The sequence below is a fragment of the Suillus discolor genome, assembly GCF_016758755.1.
Source record: "Suillus discolor strain FC423 chromosome Unknown F5147scaffold_18, whole genome shotgun sequence".
NCBI lineage: Eukaryota > Fungi > Basidiomycota > Agaricomycetes > Boletales > Suillaceae > Suillus > Suillus discolor.
Window position 1 is genome coordinate 238,846 of NW_024541265.1, and position 14,731 is coordinate 253,576.

General features: G+C 49.3%; 4 protein-coding genes across 4 annotated transcripts; 2 read left to right on the forward strand and 2 right to left on the reverse strand.

Annotated features, from left to right (window-relative positions):
* Window position 1: 1 nt before the first annotated feature.
* Window positions 2–3,675, reverse strand: F5147DRAFT_686768 (uncharacterized protein). Its single transcript, XM_041436784.1, has 3 exons — window positions 2,485–3,675; window positions 1,718–2,433; window positions 2–1,669 (listed from the first exon to the last, which is right to left on the reverse strand). Exons 1-3 carry the CDS (start codon window positions 3,463–3,465, stop codon window positions 349–351), a joined length of 3,018 nt encoding a protein of 1,005 aa, XP_041294576.1. The 5' UTR covers window positions 3,466–3,675; the 3' UTR covers window positions 2–348.
* Window positions 3,676–5,163: 1,488 nt separating this feature from the next.
* Window positions 5,164–7,471, reverse strand: F5147DRAFT_686774 (uncharacterized protein). Its single transcript, XM_041436785.1, has 3 exons — window positions 7,253–7,471; window positions 6,171–7,187; window positions 5,164–6,112 (listed from the first exon to the last, which is right to left on the reverse strand). Exons 2-3 carry the CDS (start codon window positions 7,135–7,137, stop codon window positions 5,409–5,411), a joined length of 1,671 nt encoding a protein of 556 aa, XP_041294577.1. The 5' UTR covers window positions 7,138–7,187; window positions 7,253–7,471; the 3' UTR covers window positions 5,164–5,408.
* Window positions 7,472–7,903: 432 nt separating this feature from the next.
* On the forward strand, window positions 7,904–9,145 carry F5147DRAFT_99903 (uncharacterized protein). The gene is made up of 4 exons (XM_041444525.1): window positions 7,904–8,191; window positions 8,248–8,574; window positions 8,627–8,877; window positions 8,928–9,145. Exons 1-4 carry the CDS (start codon window positions 8,136–8,138, stop codon window positions 9,077–9,079), a joined length of 786 nt encoding a protein of 261 aa, XP_041294578.1. The 5' UTR covers window positions 7,904–8,135; the 3' UTR covers window positions 9,080–9,145.
* Window positions 9,146–9,268: 123 nt separating this feature from the next.
* F5147DRAFT_686779 (uncharacterized protein) lies at window positions 9,269–14,076 on the forward strand. Its single transcript, XM_041436786.1, has 11 exons — window positions 9,269–9,634; window positions 9,693–11,278; window positions 11,453–12,269; window positions 12,327–12,646; window positions 12,703–12,774; window positions 12,837–12,926; window positions 12,979–13,290; window positions 13,340–13,486; window positions 13,541–13,663; window positions 13,715–13,774; window positions 13,848–14,076. The coding sequence occupies exons 1-11, from the start codon at window positions 9,367–9,369 to the stop codon at window positions 13,935–13,937; spliced, it is 3,885 nt and encodes a 1,294-aa protein (XP_041294579.1). The 5' UTR covers window positions 9,269–9,366; the 3' UTR covers window positions 13,938–14,076.
* The last annotated feature ends 655 nt before the right edge of the window (window positions 14,077–14,731 follow it).

A 14,731-nucleotide genomic window follows, 5' to 3' on the forward strand; every position in this document is an offset into this window, starting at 1 on the left:
ACGTAGAAGATATTACTCAAGGAGTGAAACGCGTCGCGCGGTATAGGTCACGTGTTACCCAATTGGAAATTACAAACGGTTCAAGCGGTGAATGGATGCATTTACATGTGAAAGTAATGTGAAAGTAAGCAGAAATGACCGTGATGATTACATACGAAAAACATGCAGTCAAAGTCCTGGAGCGGGAACGCGAGCATTTGTTCCTGGTAAAAATGGATGCAGAAACCTAAGTAAAATGCAGAGGCGGAGGATGTAACGCAGGATGATATACAGACACTAAACAAGATAAGGTCGTCATGCGAGGAGACAGCAGGGAACGTGAAAGGGGGCATGAACGATGGTGTTGCGTCACCGCAGGATATCAAGGCGCTGGTCATGGGAGGGGTAGCGATACGCGATAAATTCTCGGTCTTGCTCGACCCGCTCCTCCAGCGCCTTGCGGGAGGTGATAGACATACGCGGACCTGCACTTTGGCGAGATATGGAATGGGTATATGTCGTCGTGAGGTTATCTTCACCCTCGAAGAGTGACGTCGTTAACCGCGGGAATTCATGCGAGTCGCTACCTTTGGCTGGCTCTGGTTGTGTAGATTTCCTACCCAGCAAGGACGCAAGTCCAAATCTGCTCCTCCGCTTACTGGGTGTAAATGGCTGAGGATTTTCATCGATGTGCTCCAAGGGGCCAAGCGAGCGTCTGGAGATGCCAAACTCATTGTACATACCACCAGGACCTTTTGAAGGATCGTGTGCACCCAAGGGCATCATGGTCTGAATACCCAGGTTAGGACGGGAGGTGGAACCACTGAAAGACTGTCGTCTGGGTTCTGTGTGGAACGGTGCATGTGGTAGAGTAACATCACTAGATTCCTGACCAACCTGACGAGGATCATAGGTGTATAGTGTCTGCGGCCGTGATTCCGCACCAGGATTGTTCGGTCGAAGTTTGGCCTCACCGGGAAGGGGTGGCAAAGACTTTTCCCGAGCAAGCATGACTTGTGGCTTGGTCGTTCTGGGAAGTGTCATGCCATTGGTGGAGGCAAAAGTATTCTGCTGGAGCTTCTGACGGATATCAGGCTCGGAGATAACAGGATGAAGTGACTTTAGTCTGCCGCTCTCGTCAGCAACAACGGCATAATTCTCTTTCTCGTCAATTTGTGCGCTGCTTTTGCGGTCAGCATCACGATCTATGCCTGATGGACGTGAAGAAGTAGGTGAGGGAAGGAGGCTAGACGGCGCTGTCGAAGGGGACATGCCTGAAGAAGAAAATTGGTTGCGCGGCGAGGATGTCGAAGGAAGCGATGGAGTGGACACGTGGCGCCCACTGCTTCCCAGGTGCTCTCCTGGTCCTCTTTCGACCAGATATGACAAAGGGGGTGGAGGCGCCAAAGGCAAGTCATCCTCATTCCGCTCAGTATCTTGAGACCGAGCCAAATCTCGGCTGCTCGCATGGTCCTGCGGATTCTCTTTGTTTCCCCTGACGAGCTTCCATATCTTTGCAATACCCTTGCGCTTCTTCTTCGATTTGTCCTTCTCGTCGACCGGCGTATCAAGGGGTTCCTGGGGTTCCACTGGTGGCCACAGTTGACTATGTCTGGGAGTAGATAGCATACTCCGATCGCCGACAGGCGATCGTACGCGAAGTCCAGTGCTTTCATGATGCAGGGCCACGCTACAAATATATTATGGAAATGACCCTTTTATGGATAAAAATACGTACTGCATATCAATCATACTGCCTGACATCCCCGATTGAGCGAAACTATCCTGGCTACGCCATGTAGTACTCAAATTCTTGAAGCCAAAGAAACGTGAGCGCCGTGGAGAAGCAGACCCTCGGCTGTGCGCATCTGAGAATGATGCTTGCGAATAAACCTGACCCAAACTTTGCTGCCTGTCCGTTGGCGCAGTCAGAGAGCTGACTGGCCTGATGGAGCTTATAGCAGAGTACCGCGAGCTTTGCATTGGGCCAAGACCACTGTCAGTATGCGGACCTAGACTGTGGACCGAGTAAAGGGAGGTGACGTCCACCGCAGAACTTCTAGAAGACTTCCGGCCGCGACGATCCCGCTTCTCATTCCTACGGCGGCGCTCTTCTTCTTTTTCTTCTTTACGAATGTCGACATGCTCAACGATGAGACCGTTCTCCAGAACTGTGAAGTCACGTGAAGGACTCCGGATATGATGGCCGAGGGCCCCATTCTGGCCAATGGATACATGGGGTGGCTTGAGACGAAAAGCAGCGTCTTCTACTCCGCCGTTCAAATCATAGGCTGAACGGCGGAATTGTGAGTACGTATCTCGCATCTTGTGCTCCAGTTGCATCGATTCTTGCATAGCACGTGCGTGTGCAAGTGCCTCAGCCTCGAGGAGACTCCGCTGTGCCTTCACGTACTGCTCCAGAGTCTGCTGTTTCGATGCTGGTTCTCGAGGAGTCTAGTTTGAATGATTAAAATCACTAATAATGAGCCGACCAGATTTGCTTACCATCGTGTGCCATATTTTGATGTTTTGTTCAGTTAAGCGTCCGCCTCGTGCTCTAGGTTTCGAAGAGCACTCGGATGATAAGACTCCAGCTGCCTCGTCCTCCTGTTCTCTGCGAAGTAACTCCTCATAGAGTACATCACTTTCACGTTCCCACATCCCAGGACCGACTACGACTACATCTGCCATGTCCTGGTCACGCATTGCACACTCTACACATATTTCCTCAGGAGGAGTTGGGGGATTTGGGGAGAGAATGGGATTGATCGGATCTGGGGCAGCGGCAGGGGTGATGTAAGTGGGATGTTGGGCGTATGCACGTGGACTAGAAGAAATGGGAATCGTGATGCCCATAGTGGGACTGTAGGATCGTGATGTGGATACCCCATTTGGGGGTGGTAATCTGGATGGACCAGGAGCATCGAGTTGGGGATAAGAGGGCTGCCGGTTGCTGGCAGGTTTGAGGGAAGTCGGAACATCGCGAAATGCTTGTGGAGGTGAAGGTAAAGTTGTGAAAGACTCCCCAGCGGACTTGAATGAGTCATCGAAAAGATGCGAATTTATCAACCCTCCGCTGCCGGATGTCCGAACGTTATCGTCAAGGCTATAACGTTCGCCGACACGGTGGGCTGTCCCCTGTGACAAGGAGCTAGAGATCACATTGAGCTGTAAGCCTTGTTGGTCATCAGCATTGAAATCCTCTTTGTTCTGAGGCGCTTGTTCCATTGCTTCCGAACGAGATGAAGGATGTTGGTGTTCAGTCGCTCCCCAAGTCTGCGGACCTGTGGACCCAATAATCATGGGACTAGTGTTATGGAAGCTCTTGTCTAGGGTGAGAGTGGGGTATCGGTTGTCCTTGAAATCGAGATCAGAAATGGCGAGGCTACGTTGAAAGATATTGACATGAAGATTCGGGGGAAGAGTTGACGGAACAGGACTACAGTCAGGTCGCGAAGGTTGAATAATGGTCGAGACCGCAGCCATAACGCTTGAAATAACCCGACCAAAATTGTCGGTGAGAGTCCAGGGAACAATAAAGGTTCCCCAGCTGGACGATACGTAGGCTGGCCGTGGATGTAAACAGTGAGCGAAGCTCGACACCGTCGTCAATAACCGATGAACAACCCGGTACACTGCCAACTCAAAGGGGGACGTATAGGAAAATCAAAGAACAGGGACAGTGTTATGTTTGAGGCAGGAAATGAGGCGATGAAATTCGAACGGTAATGTTGCGGCAATATACCACGATCCATTTCCCAGGCAGTCCCTGGACCGGCCGGCCCTGTCCGTTTACACAGATCAGATAGTACTTTCGTAATATTTGGCAGTGCCTGCTAGCTGAACATAAACTATATATTTTACACGCGACACAGACTAGCCAAGTGATCTGTACCGTAGCTATAGACGAGTACTAATATTACATGGGAAATGTCCACTAGATTGAAGACCGTAATATCAACAACGCAGGTTACCGAGCTGCGGACAGGCTGTACGAAATAAATCTGTCCATACCATTGATTTCGGACGATGCCAACATTATTGCCACGTCTGTATGTTCAACAGTTACTACGGATCCCTTGAGCGACGCCCGATTTCCCCCACATTCCTATCCCTGTGCAATGTACGGTGCGCGCCGGGACGTAAGAAGTTCATCAGACGAGCGTGTTTGTCTGAATCCCAGAGGCTAGAAGCTTGATGGAGAAAAACGGGTAGAACACATTTGGCTGATCGGCTGAGGCACTAACTACCCGCGGATTCAAATATTTGAATGCCGCGCAGCCCTCACCGTTTTTGGACAATCTTCTGACCTTCTTTGACGGATGCCGGAGATGACATAGAAGTGGAGAGGGCTGCACGAGGAGACTCCTGCGATGCGAGTGTACATTCGCTTGGAGCGTAAATCGCGTGAAATCAGCAGAGAGCAGCATGTCGTCCCACGAGTGACGAAACGGCCAGTCCAGGGGAGAAGCTGGCAAGTTATTATGGTAGATGATCATGTCATGGGCAAGACCTTGGGAAGAAAATGAGAATGTAGATCCAGGAGCCAGCTAGTCCCTAGACCGTCAGACTATAAACCAATAAGCATAATCGTTCCTTTTCAGTAGTAAGGACAACAGTGCTGCGGTAGCATATGCAACCCGCCATGTCCGTAGACATTCAACGTTTCAACCTGCAACTGCACAATCCTCCACACACTATCAGAATAGCGGGTGACGATCCAAGGCTGAGGGTACTTACAAATTATTCTGTATGTCCTGATGTAGTGACTATTCAATCAGTTAAAACAACACAGATTATTATGTGCCAGTCGGGAGAAACTCGAGCAAAAATGCCAGCGGGAGAGGTGGGACACTGCGCGAGAACACAGCGGACTAAGCGAGTGGCGGGTGGGCAGGCAAACATGATGCATGAAGTTGGACAAGGAAAAAACGGTTAGCCTGAGCATGCCAGCCAACCTAAAAATACCCTTTACCTGACTTACTTAAGTCGTCCGATATACGTACATGAAACAGTACCTTCTGCCGTAAGGTGGGCCGGAATAAGCCGCAGGTCATAGGGGCCCTTACAAGGTCGGAGATATCGAGGCTCAGCGCTCAGCGCTTAAATTTCAGGCACGATAGGTGGGGGATCAAGCTTAAGAGCATAGACGTTCAGCTTCCTCACATCACACAATTCCAATGGAACGTATCCTCCTGTTCTCTCGCTATGCTAGTTCCATACATGGAGGATAATTACAAGAACATACACTTTTGTGGACTGTGAAACACGGTATCTCGAATGCTGCAGGAAATGATATGATGTACAAGTGGCAATGATGATGGTGATGGGGTTGTGATGAGATGCACCACATGACTGGTCCTGATTCTAAAACCCCGCAATGTTCTGAAAAGATGAAAAGACGAACGTAAGCACACTTAGCTCACGCATCAAAAACCTCTTGTGCTCCCAAACTGATCATAAACCATGTCCCGCAGCCTCACCCACACGCGTGACTCGGCACCAGCAGCCGACTGTTCCATTTCCGACACCTTCCGTTCCGTCTCTACGAGTCGACGCTTCAAGTTGTGGACCTCATCCCTCTCGGACTCAAGTAATCGGAGGGCGTCGCGAGAACGGGTCTCAGCTTCTCTGACAGAAAGGTCAGTGCGTTCCTGGCGCTTCTTTGCAGCAGCAAAGTCGGCTTCAATTGTGGACTTGGCTATGCGCGTGAGTCGGAGCTCATCCTCTAGAGCTAGAATACGAGTAGAAGCGGGAGCGGTGGGGACGCCTGATGTTTGCTTGGACATAGAAATCGGTAGGCTGTTGTTGGCGGTGGAAAGAGTTCGGGCGTGATCTGCAAAAGCCAGTCCTAGGGCGTTCACATCTGTACTAGTATTTCCTGACTCGGAAGAAATAAAGTCGTTTTTCGTTCCGTATATCGTACGGAAAAGTTCCTGAGCAGCGGTTGCATGTGCTATCTTCTCTTCGGGAGATGAAGAATCGCGGCTTATGTCCAGCTGACAGGCTGCGAGAACGAGAATGGCAGATCGTAAGACAGCGGCTTCGTGAGCTGTGGTGTTGACGTCTATGGGTGTAAATACGGCAGGTGCGGGAGATTTCGCTAGCGATGAGGAAGCCTGATGGAAGGGACCTTTGAGAGACGTCAGTACCCAACATAATTAGTGATAATTCCAGGACAATAATTTCACCATTTTCTTTGTTTTTCCCAGTCAAAACACCGCCCGCACGAGTAGCAGAGGCGTGCTTGCCAAGCAAGGCCCTAATCACCTTGCAAGCTGCACGAGAACGGCCAGTCCGCCTATAGTGTGCTGCGGCAACAAGATATGCGCCAGGTTCGCTCTGAGTTGCTCCAAGCAATGTGATAGGACCAATAGGGTCATCAGGAAGTAGATTCAAGTCGTAACTCAACGGGTGTCCGTGGTGCAAGAGAGAAAGCCTCTCCGGTCCAAAAGTGAAGGGAATTGGTCGAAGCTCAACTGTAGAAGATTCTGGCAAAGGCAGGGAAATGGGTGCAATGGATACAGGAGTTGGGGGAAGTACTTGCTGGATTGGTGTCGCGGGAACCTTGCTCTTGGCAAGCACCGGATTGCATGAAGGAGTAATGCTCAAATCGATGCTGTCTAGAAATCTATCCACGGACTGTACAGATGGCACGCCTTGCGATGCAGGGTGCTGTCCATCATGACGGGCACTTACAGATCCAGAACATCCATTATTCAGGGAGGGTAAAGAAGAGGTTTTTTCTTTTCCCTTATCGTTAGAAGTGCGGCGATCAGAAGATTTGGTAATATGGAACGAGGGGCCTTTGCTGTCCTTGTGGTTGTTAGGTGCAGGGGAGCTGCTACGGCGGTGCTCCTTACGATAGGAAGGCGCGCGCCAAAGGCCAGACCGTGCATAGCGGTCAGTAATAAAGGCATCATCATCATGACGCAGCCTCTGGGCAAGACACATCCTGTCTCCGTCATTGGAATCCTTGCGTTCACGTGCTTCAGTGGACCGCTTGCGCTTCTTACAGACCACTCCTTCCGCTCGTGATGTTGATTTTTTTACTAGGCTTCTATAGGGCCTTGGTGGAAGGTGGTCCGCAGCGGATCGCGATGATGAGCGCTCTAACGGGGAAGGCGACGCGGGGCTGGTTGCGCGATTTTTAGCCATCACGGTTTCGGTCACTAGAGAGATTTAAATTTTAACGCGTCGAATGTGGTCTTTCGACGCGTCAAGGATATCAGAATTATCATAGCGATAATCAGATAGATAGATAAAGACTTACAGATCTTGGGACAAGTAAAATGAGGGTGTCCTACGCGGGACTTGCGCGGGGCGTGATAGCCTCTAGTACTATGATACAAGACTAAATCCCAGTTCCGTACAAATAAGAGAGAACGAAAGAGGGGAGAACGAAAAGACCAAGTGAGTCGGTCGATCTTTATGGCCACTGAGAGAAATGAATTGTGAAAGGATAAGGAATCGCAATTGCGTTGGATGTATTGGAACAGAAGGCGTAACCTTCTGTTATGGGATCTTCCGCGGCTTTACGTCGTATCCTAATTAGGCGCACACAAGTGCTCAACAACACCTCCACCTTTGAAATTTGAGTACTAGGTCAACCTGCACTGTCTGGTCCCAATATTGGCACCAGGCCAGATGGTGATTGTATTTCCAAAACATACAATACCGCCATGCCAACATGCCAACAGATGCGACAACACCGCTGTGAGTATCCTGCCTATTTATATAGGAGCGAGGTAGAAAAAATAGACAGGCCTTATAGAATGGACAATTGAGACAGCCGGAACTATCTCTTTATGACAAAAACAATGGTCACTGCTGCATACTATAGCCAGCGCGCTCAAGGCAAAAGAATTTTGAGCTACTACTTACGGACGAGACATTGTCGGAAACCATGCCAGTGGTTGCGCAGTCTTGCCCCCAACATGCACCTATGCCGCTGCACAGGATTGATTGCATCCGAAAAAAAGTTGTGGAATCCCGATGTCCATCACACCACTGTGGACAATATAAAGCAGATGGGCCTCAGTGAACTGCGCAGCAGGCTCTCCCACTTTTTTTTTGAATTCTCCCCCGGTAATCTTTCAACTATTTTTCTTCAAATCTTCCCTTTCATTCAATAACTTAATCCTTGAAAACTCACGATGTTCTTCAACTTTGCAATTATTCTAGCTGGCGCTGGTTTCGCCGTTGCTCAATCGTACGTTAGAGCAAAGTTTTTTTGGGGAAGACTGGGCTGATATTTTTTGTGTTCAGGGGACTCTCTTCGCAGTGCCAGAGTGCACTGCTTAACATTTCAACCTCGTCCAGTGCCGCATGTTTGAATCCATCAGGGCTGATCTCGCTCGTTATCACGAACTCAAACTCAAGTTCGATTATTCCTGGTGTCAACACCTGGATTTCTGGCTTGTGCTCTCAAGCCGCCTGTAGTAACTCGACCCTCCAAACTGTCGTAACAGAGGTCATTTCGGGATGTTCTACTGATCTCTCGAGTCTTGGAGTAATTACCACCGATCCCACTGCTATTGTCACATCCATTCAGGCCTCTTACCCTACTGTTCGACAGCTTTTGTGTTTGGAGGAGTGAGTTGAGCAACTATCATTTACTTTTCCCTTTTTTCTAATCAATTTTTAGCATTTTGCTGACCACTCATTGTGTTCCTGAGATGCTCACGGGCATACAGTCTGCCACGACGACTCTTTCGCTAAATAGCATAATCACACTTGTCACAAAATTGGTATCCGGTCAGAGCACTGGAATTCCCTCGAGTGCTGTCTGCACCAATTGCACTAAGGCCGCCTATACCGTCCTTAGTCAGGGTCTTCCTGAAATTGCTACCACTGCTCAAAGCTCACTCTCATCCGAATGTGGTGCCAACTACACAGGTAACTTTGGTTTCATTTTATTTCGTCAACGCGCTCACATCCTCTGGCAGATGGTCAGATGCCTTCTAGTATTCAGGCGACAGCAGGCAATTCCTCTTCAACAACCAGCAGTAGTGGTGCTATTGCGCTTTCTGTTAGTAGTCTCAACATGGGTGCTGCTGCTGTTGCAGCCGTTTCAGCCGCCTTTGCAATCTTTGCTTAAGTTTCGTGATGGACTTATGAAGTTATTTGGACTATTGAGCAACTTGGTGAATTATTTACAATCATGAACATTATACAATTGTTTGTGCTCATAGAGTACATTAATATTGTCGATGCGCCGATCTCTTGCAATCACAGCAGGGGAAATTGGGAGCCTAATGAGGAATTACGTCAGCCTCCACACTCATCTGGACTTGAGGGTTCAGACAGTTGTTCCCATACGCTGCGATCCAAGGCCTTACTCACTGAGTCAACGAGTAATCTCTCTGACTGACATATAGTCGGTCGATGTCCACGATGCAAACAGGCACACCTCGCTCGCCGCGCTTTGATCTTCCGCCTGCACCTGTTTATACCACTTCCAATACAGCTGACAACGGCCTTGCGGAGTGGACGAGCAAGATCAAGGCAATGCAACGCCAGGTCAACGCGGATGATGAGGCAGAGCAGCGTCGTCTCGAGGAAGAAATCGTGCGGGCACGACTTGCGAGGATGAGACGAAGTACATCGGGCATGAGCGGTGATTTCGGCGTCGGCATGCATGGCATTGATCTGGGTCGGTATCTCTTGGCGTGGACACTTCCATATTCTCTAACTTGTAGATGATTGCATAGGCAAGTTACAGGATTCATCATCTAGTGTCACTCCTTCGCCAAATGATCTGCTTGCGGGCAACACTACCAGTGCACCTGCCTCAGAGAAGCCACCTCGAGCTATACCTTCACATAAACCGGCGGTGTCGTCTAATACAACGCCCCAGAGAGTCCCTATGTCATTGGCTGCATTTATGGGTGGATCGACTGCTGCTGGCCCTCGATTGAAACGCCACGAGCCACAACAGGATGCCACTGTTGTGCATGATGGGCGTAAGGATCACGGTCCCGTACATCCAATATTCGGAAGAAATGGAATCGCTATGCCGGGGATGGCCAAAGTAGGTGTACAACCTCCTGCAGCTGCCACATCTCCACCTTCAGCTGGCACACCCGCTCGTGCATTTCCCACTTCCACACCAGATATCGTGAGATCCCGTACTACTAGTACTTCCTCGGTCGCCCGTCGTTATGTGGAACAACTTGAAAGTCAGCCGCAGTCTCTGAACCCAGGACTTGTAGGGCCAGGCATCCGGGAGCGCAGGATAAGCACTCCCGCGGGCAACATTTCAGCACAGTTGAGAGTAGAAACGCCACACTCGCCTTCTTACCGTTTATCTCAGAACTATGGTGCCAGAACTGCTGTGGTTCCACCAAGTTCCCTCGTTGAATCTCGGTCGAAAACCCCCATCACTGCGGAGATGCGCCCCAAGACACCTGTTACTGAAACTCGTGTGAAGACTCCCAATCCTGAATCTGTCCGTGCTAAGACGGTGACAGAATCTGTATACTCCAAGACGCCTAATCCTGAATATACTCGGGCGAAGACCCCCAACCCTGAGCCCAATCGTGCAAAAACGCCTGATGCAGATTCTGGTCGCACGAAGAGCCCAATTTATACACGTTCAAATTCCTCTCAGCCCTCTTGGACACCTAGACAACAGTCTACTCCAATTCCATCTGTCACTCCAACGTCCCCTGTGCGGCAGACTTACTCTCCACAGCCATCACGAGGGGTCTCCCCTGCCTTTCTGTGTCCGCCTGTCAATTCATCTACCAAGGATCCAACGCCAAGTATCAGCCGGCTGCAGGGTCGTGGCTTTGTGCAGAGTGTTGTTCAAGCCAGTGGGCGCCTCGAATCAGCAGCAGGAGCCGCGAGGAGGGAGAGCACATTTGGATCCCCAAGTCAAGCTGCCAGTGAAACGCGAGATAAGAATGCTAGAAGAGCAAGTGTCTTAGACCGTTGGCAGCCTGCAATGAATAATGCAGGAACACCATCACTGCCCCCACAATCCCCATTCCCGGCAAACCGCGGAAGGACACCAGAAGCCAGGCAGGCAGAAGTGAAAACGCACGACACGGAATTTCCTTCGAAGAGCGCTGTATCTATTCCCACCCTTCCGAAAACGCCATCTGGGAAGACCAGTGCTCTTCCCGAGAGCGCGAATCATAACTTAGGATCCTCCACCACAATGATTGCATACATCAAGCCAACCAAGACCGGTGATGATCCAGTCGTTCGCAATGTTGATGAACTCGGGGTGAAAGCGGACGGGAGTGAGGCGAGGACGCGTGTATCTTCGTCTCCTAACAAGCCATTGAGTCATGTGCGTGCTCTCCGGTAATGCTGAATGCATCGATGGTTGATGGATTTTTTCTTTATATCCACATTTTTTGATATCTTGGTTTCGTTTAATGGTATATGATGGTTTTTAATCGGAATACGCACTCTTTTTGCTGTGATTCGATTTTTTTCTGTTTTCCGGCTTCTGAATTACTAGCCAACCAAGGATAGAGCGAAGAAACCTCGCAAAACAGGTGGTTCTGCGCATGTTGCTTCTCCTGAAGGACAGCCTCTTGATGTAAAAGCCACTTTACCACAACCGATTGCGCTAGAATCGATCACCTCGACAAAAAACACTCAATTGCTTCCAATTGCTCCCACCCAGCCAATGATACGATCTCAACTGGAACCTCAGTCACAGCTTACACTGACGATCGCACCATCCAACACCACTGGTCGCGTCACAGACCGCTGGACAGAACCGACATTGATTGGTGTAAAGCCTATCGCATCCTCAAATTCTACTGCAGGCCAGCCTCCCCCGAGTCAAAAACCGCAGGGTATGGTGGGAAGACTGGCGCTGCCTGGCCTAGCGGCTGCACCAGAAGCTGCAGAGAAGGTGAAGGAGAAACCTCCTTTTGGAAAGGAGCGCGCGGTCTCACCTTCGCTAGCGAGACATGGCCGCACTCCTAACACAGGGAATCGTGCCACCGTCATGGACGTTGCGCAAGCTTTGAGTGGGGCCCAGCAGGGAAACGATTGCGCGTTGAGTCTACCTGCTCCTAGCATCCCGAGTTCTCAGGCTGAGAAGAGGAAGTCGAGCACTGAGAAATACTCCTCTTTTATGATGCCGCCGCTGAAGGAAGTGAAGACCCCCGTGTCATCTCCAGCAGGAACATTGGCAAAATCATCTGGGGAGGCGTTGCTGGATTCTAAACTCGTCGGTGAAAGCTCCAAAAGTAGTCTGGGAGTCAAGCCAACTATTCAGCGCACTGCGTCAAGTTCATCTCTAGTGTTCGATGTCGTGCACATCGGTGAGTTGAGCTACATTGTTTGGCGTCAAGTAATTACTGATTCGATTCTTCTGACAGATCACACGAACGAATCCCTGCCAAATGTCGATGTGGATGCTCTGTTGAAATCTGTTCCTCCAACGTTTAGTGCTGACCCGAATATTCACATCATCTCTGTTGAGACTTTATCCATCAATAACGGTACCGCGACTCCCGTCCTGCGCGATATTCATATTTTCTACGATACGGAGGCTTTGGTGATTGTACACCGCGGAAAGGCCCGTGACGGTGGGCTTGTTTCCACGAAGGTTTGGTGCTGGCATGGGAAACAATGCCGATTTGGCGAGAGAGAGGAGAAGAAGGCAGATGAGCTTGCAAGACGGTATGGATCAGCTCTGGTGAGGATATATTTTTAAGGGAAGAATTGGATATAAAATATAGGAATGACTTCCAGGAAACAGTGTTCCAACGACACGAACCTCCAGAACTTGTTCATATTCTTGGAGGAAAGATTGCAATCCGGCAGGTCGGTATCATAATACCTCATGATGTTGTTGTTATGCTTTTACGTTAATATCCATTCCCTAGGGTACTCGCACGCACTGGACTTCTGAAAATACAGCAATGCACGTGGTGCGCTCGAGCGGGGAACACATATATATTGACGAGTTGGATTTGGTATGCTACTCGCATGAACAGACCTGGAACAACGTTGAACTCCTGATTACAGAACATCCGAAACCTGTGTTCAGGCTATAGCTATTGTGTCTCTATCCTTGACCAGATTTATGTTTGGCATGGTTGTGGGTCAACTCCGAAGGAACGCAATGCTGCCCGAGATTACGCACAGGTTTCCGCCGCGAAAGGGACTTCTATCAAGGAACTTCGAGAAGGTGACAATGATGTAGATGACGAGATGTTCTGGATGGTCCTTGGTGACTCTGGGGATTACGCCAAGGCAGACTATTGGAGATTTAGAAATGCTTCTGCTCCCAGTGATCCTCGATGCTGGATCGTGGATGTCACAGTCGAAGGCGACCCGGTATGCTGTTTGATTACATGCGGTTGGCTTGCACCTAACATGGATGCAGATTCGTGCTGTTGCATTGATATCGGCAGAGACTATACTTCAGCAATCAGTGTACATTATCGACTGCTCTTTGGAATTCTTTGTCCTGGTTGGAAAACATGCACGTTCCAAACGTTCCGATATCTCTCTAGCAATTCAAACCGTCATGGTAAGCATCATGTCTCTGCTATGAAAAAATCTCCCACATGATTTTATATGTTAGGCCATGGCGAAGAAGGTGGCAATATCTAAACCCTTCTCTCCGACCATCCATGTACTTGTAATACCTACGCAACTTCCTCTGGACATGCGGCATGCCTTCCGCGATCTTGACGAGTCTCAAGTGGTACTGTCTTCTCTCTTCAAGCATCCGGCCTGCTCTGATCTTTTGCACTAGAATGGGGGCTTCGTCCCCGATCACATGAATATCCTTTCGACTACCGAGGCGATTGAGCATGTTAGTGTCCTTTCATGGCATGCTAGTTCTTCTTCGATGTTGCTCACTGACTGCCTTTCCCTTTCTGAAATAGCTGCGCACTTCATCTTGGGAGAAAGCAGCATTGCGAGATCAGAATATGCTTCCTTTGGGTCTTGACGCAGCTCCTGTACTGTCATCTTGATATATGCGCAAGTGACAGTTTTTCTGACGCTAGATATGAATAATTGGAATGATCTATACTATAGAGCAGTTTTTACCCATACTTTCAGCTTGCTGCAATCAATCGGTGCCTATCCTCCAGCGATCACCTTCTTTTTGGATTTACAAGAAGTTGTCGATGATAATCAGATGCATGATGCTCTTATCGACCGATTGACGACCATGCCGGTATCACTAAATGTAAGTTAGAGGCGGAAATGCATTCTAGCCTGCAGGTGAATTGAGTGTGAATATTCTTAATAGAACCTAGGAACGAGCCGACTTGAATTAATATGCCACGAGTTTCACCCAATCAGTTATAATCTAACCAGGTCGGAATATGTTTTGGGAGATAAAGAGGAGATCAAGTTTGCTTGCAAGGTCGGCCAGACTCCGAATTCCGCACTGGTTCCGCGGAAGCAATTCATATTTCGTAATCTTAGCGCTCGTATTTAAGCGCTCGCCAAATTAGAACAAAGCATTTCTCGTGGAACCTTTGTGAACCGTGGTAAGCTTTGCATTTCCTTAAAGTTCTTTTGTGTCCACAAGTATATAACTACACCAAGTACAATGATGATTAACTTGCACTTCCAGCCTGCACTCCTTTATACTACCCTCGAGCTCTCAGCTCGCATCCAAGGCTCACCTTCAACCACACATTCTAACAACACACTCTTTACAACATGACACGTGCTCTTTCCGTCCTCGGGTTTATGCTCCTATCTCTGGATCTCGTTTCTTCCCGCCACGTTTCTCGAAGCTGCCATCCTCATAGCA

Excerpts from the sequence above, each read along its gene's own strand:
- F5147DRAFT_686768 (XM_041436784.1), bottom strand. The coding sequence starts at position 3,465 with ATGGCTGCGGTCTCGACCATTATTCAACCTTCGCGACCTGACTGTAGT. Across the intron at positions 2,434-2,484 it reads TCAAAATATGGCACACGATG|ACTCCTCGAGAACCAGCATC; the intron begins GTAAGCAAATCT and ends CATTCAAACTAG. Across the intron at positions 1,670-1,717 it reads GGCAGTATGATTGATATGCA|CGTGGCCCTGCATCATGAAA; the intron begins GTACGTATTTTT and ends ATATATTTGTAG.
- F5147DRAFT_686774 (XM_041436785.1), bottom strand. The coding sequence starts at position 7,137 with ATGGCTAAAAATCGCGCAACCAGCCCCGCGTCGCCTTCCCCGTTAGAG. Across the intron at positions 6,113-6,170 it reads TGGGAAAAACAAAGAAAATG|GTCCCTTCCATCAGGCTTCC; the intron begins GTGAAATTATTG and ends CGTCTCTCAAAG.
- F5147DRAFT_99903 (XM_041444525.1), top strand. The coding sequence starts at position 8,136 with ATGTTCTTCAACTTTGCAATTATTCTAGCTGGCGCTGGTTTCGCCGTT. Across the intron at positions 8,575-8,626 it reads CAGCTTTTGTGTTTGGAGGA|CATTTTGCTGACCACTCATT; the intron begins GTGAGTTGAGCA and ends ATCAATTTTTAG. Across the intron at positions 8,878-8,927 it reads ATGTGGTGCCAACTACACAG|ATGGTCAGATGCCTTCTAGT; the intron begins GTAACTTTGGTT and ends ATCCTCTGGCAG.
- F5147DRAFT_686779 (XM_041436786.1), top strand. The coding sequence starts at position 9,367 with ATGTCCACGATGCAAACAGGCACACCTCGCTCGCCGCGCTTTGATCTT. Across the intron at positions 12,647-12,702 it reads GACGGTATGGATCAGCTCTG|GAAACAGTGTTCCAACGACA; the intron begins GTGAGGATATAT and ends AATGACTTCCAG. Across the intron at positions 12,775-12,836 it reads GAAAGATTGCAATCCGGCAG|GGTACTCGCACGCACTGGAC; the intron begins GTCGGTATCATA and ends TCCATTCCCTAG.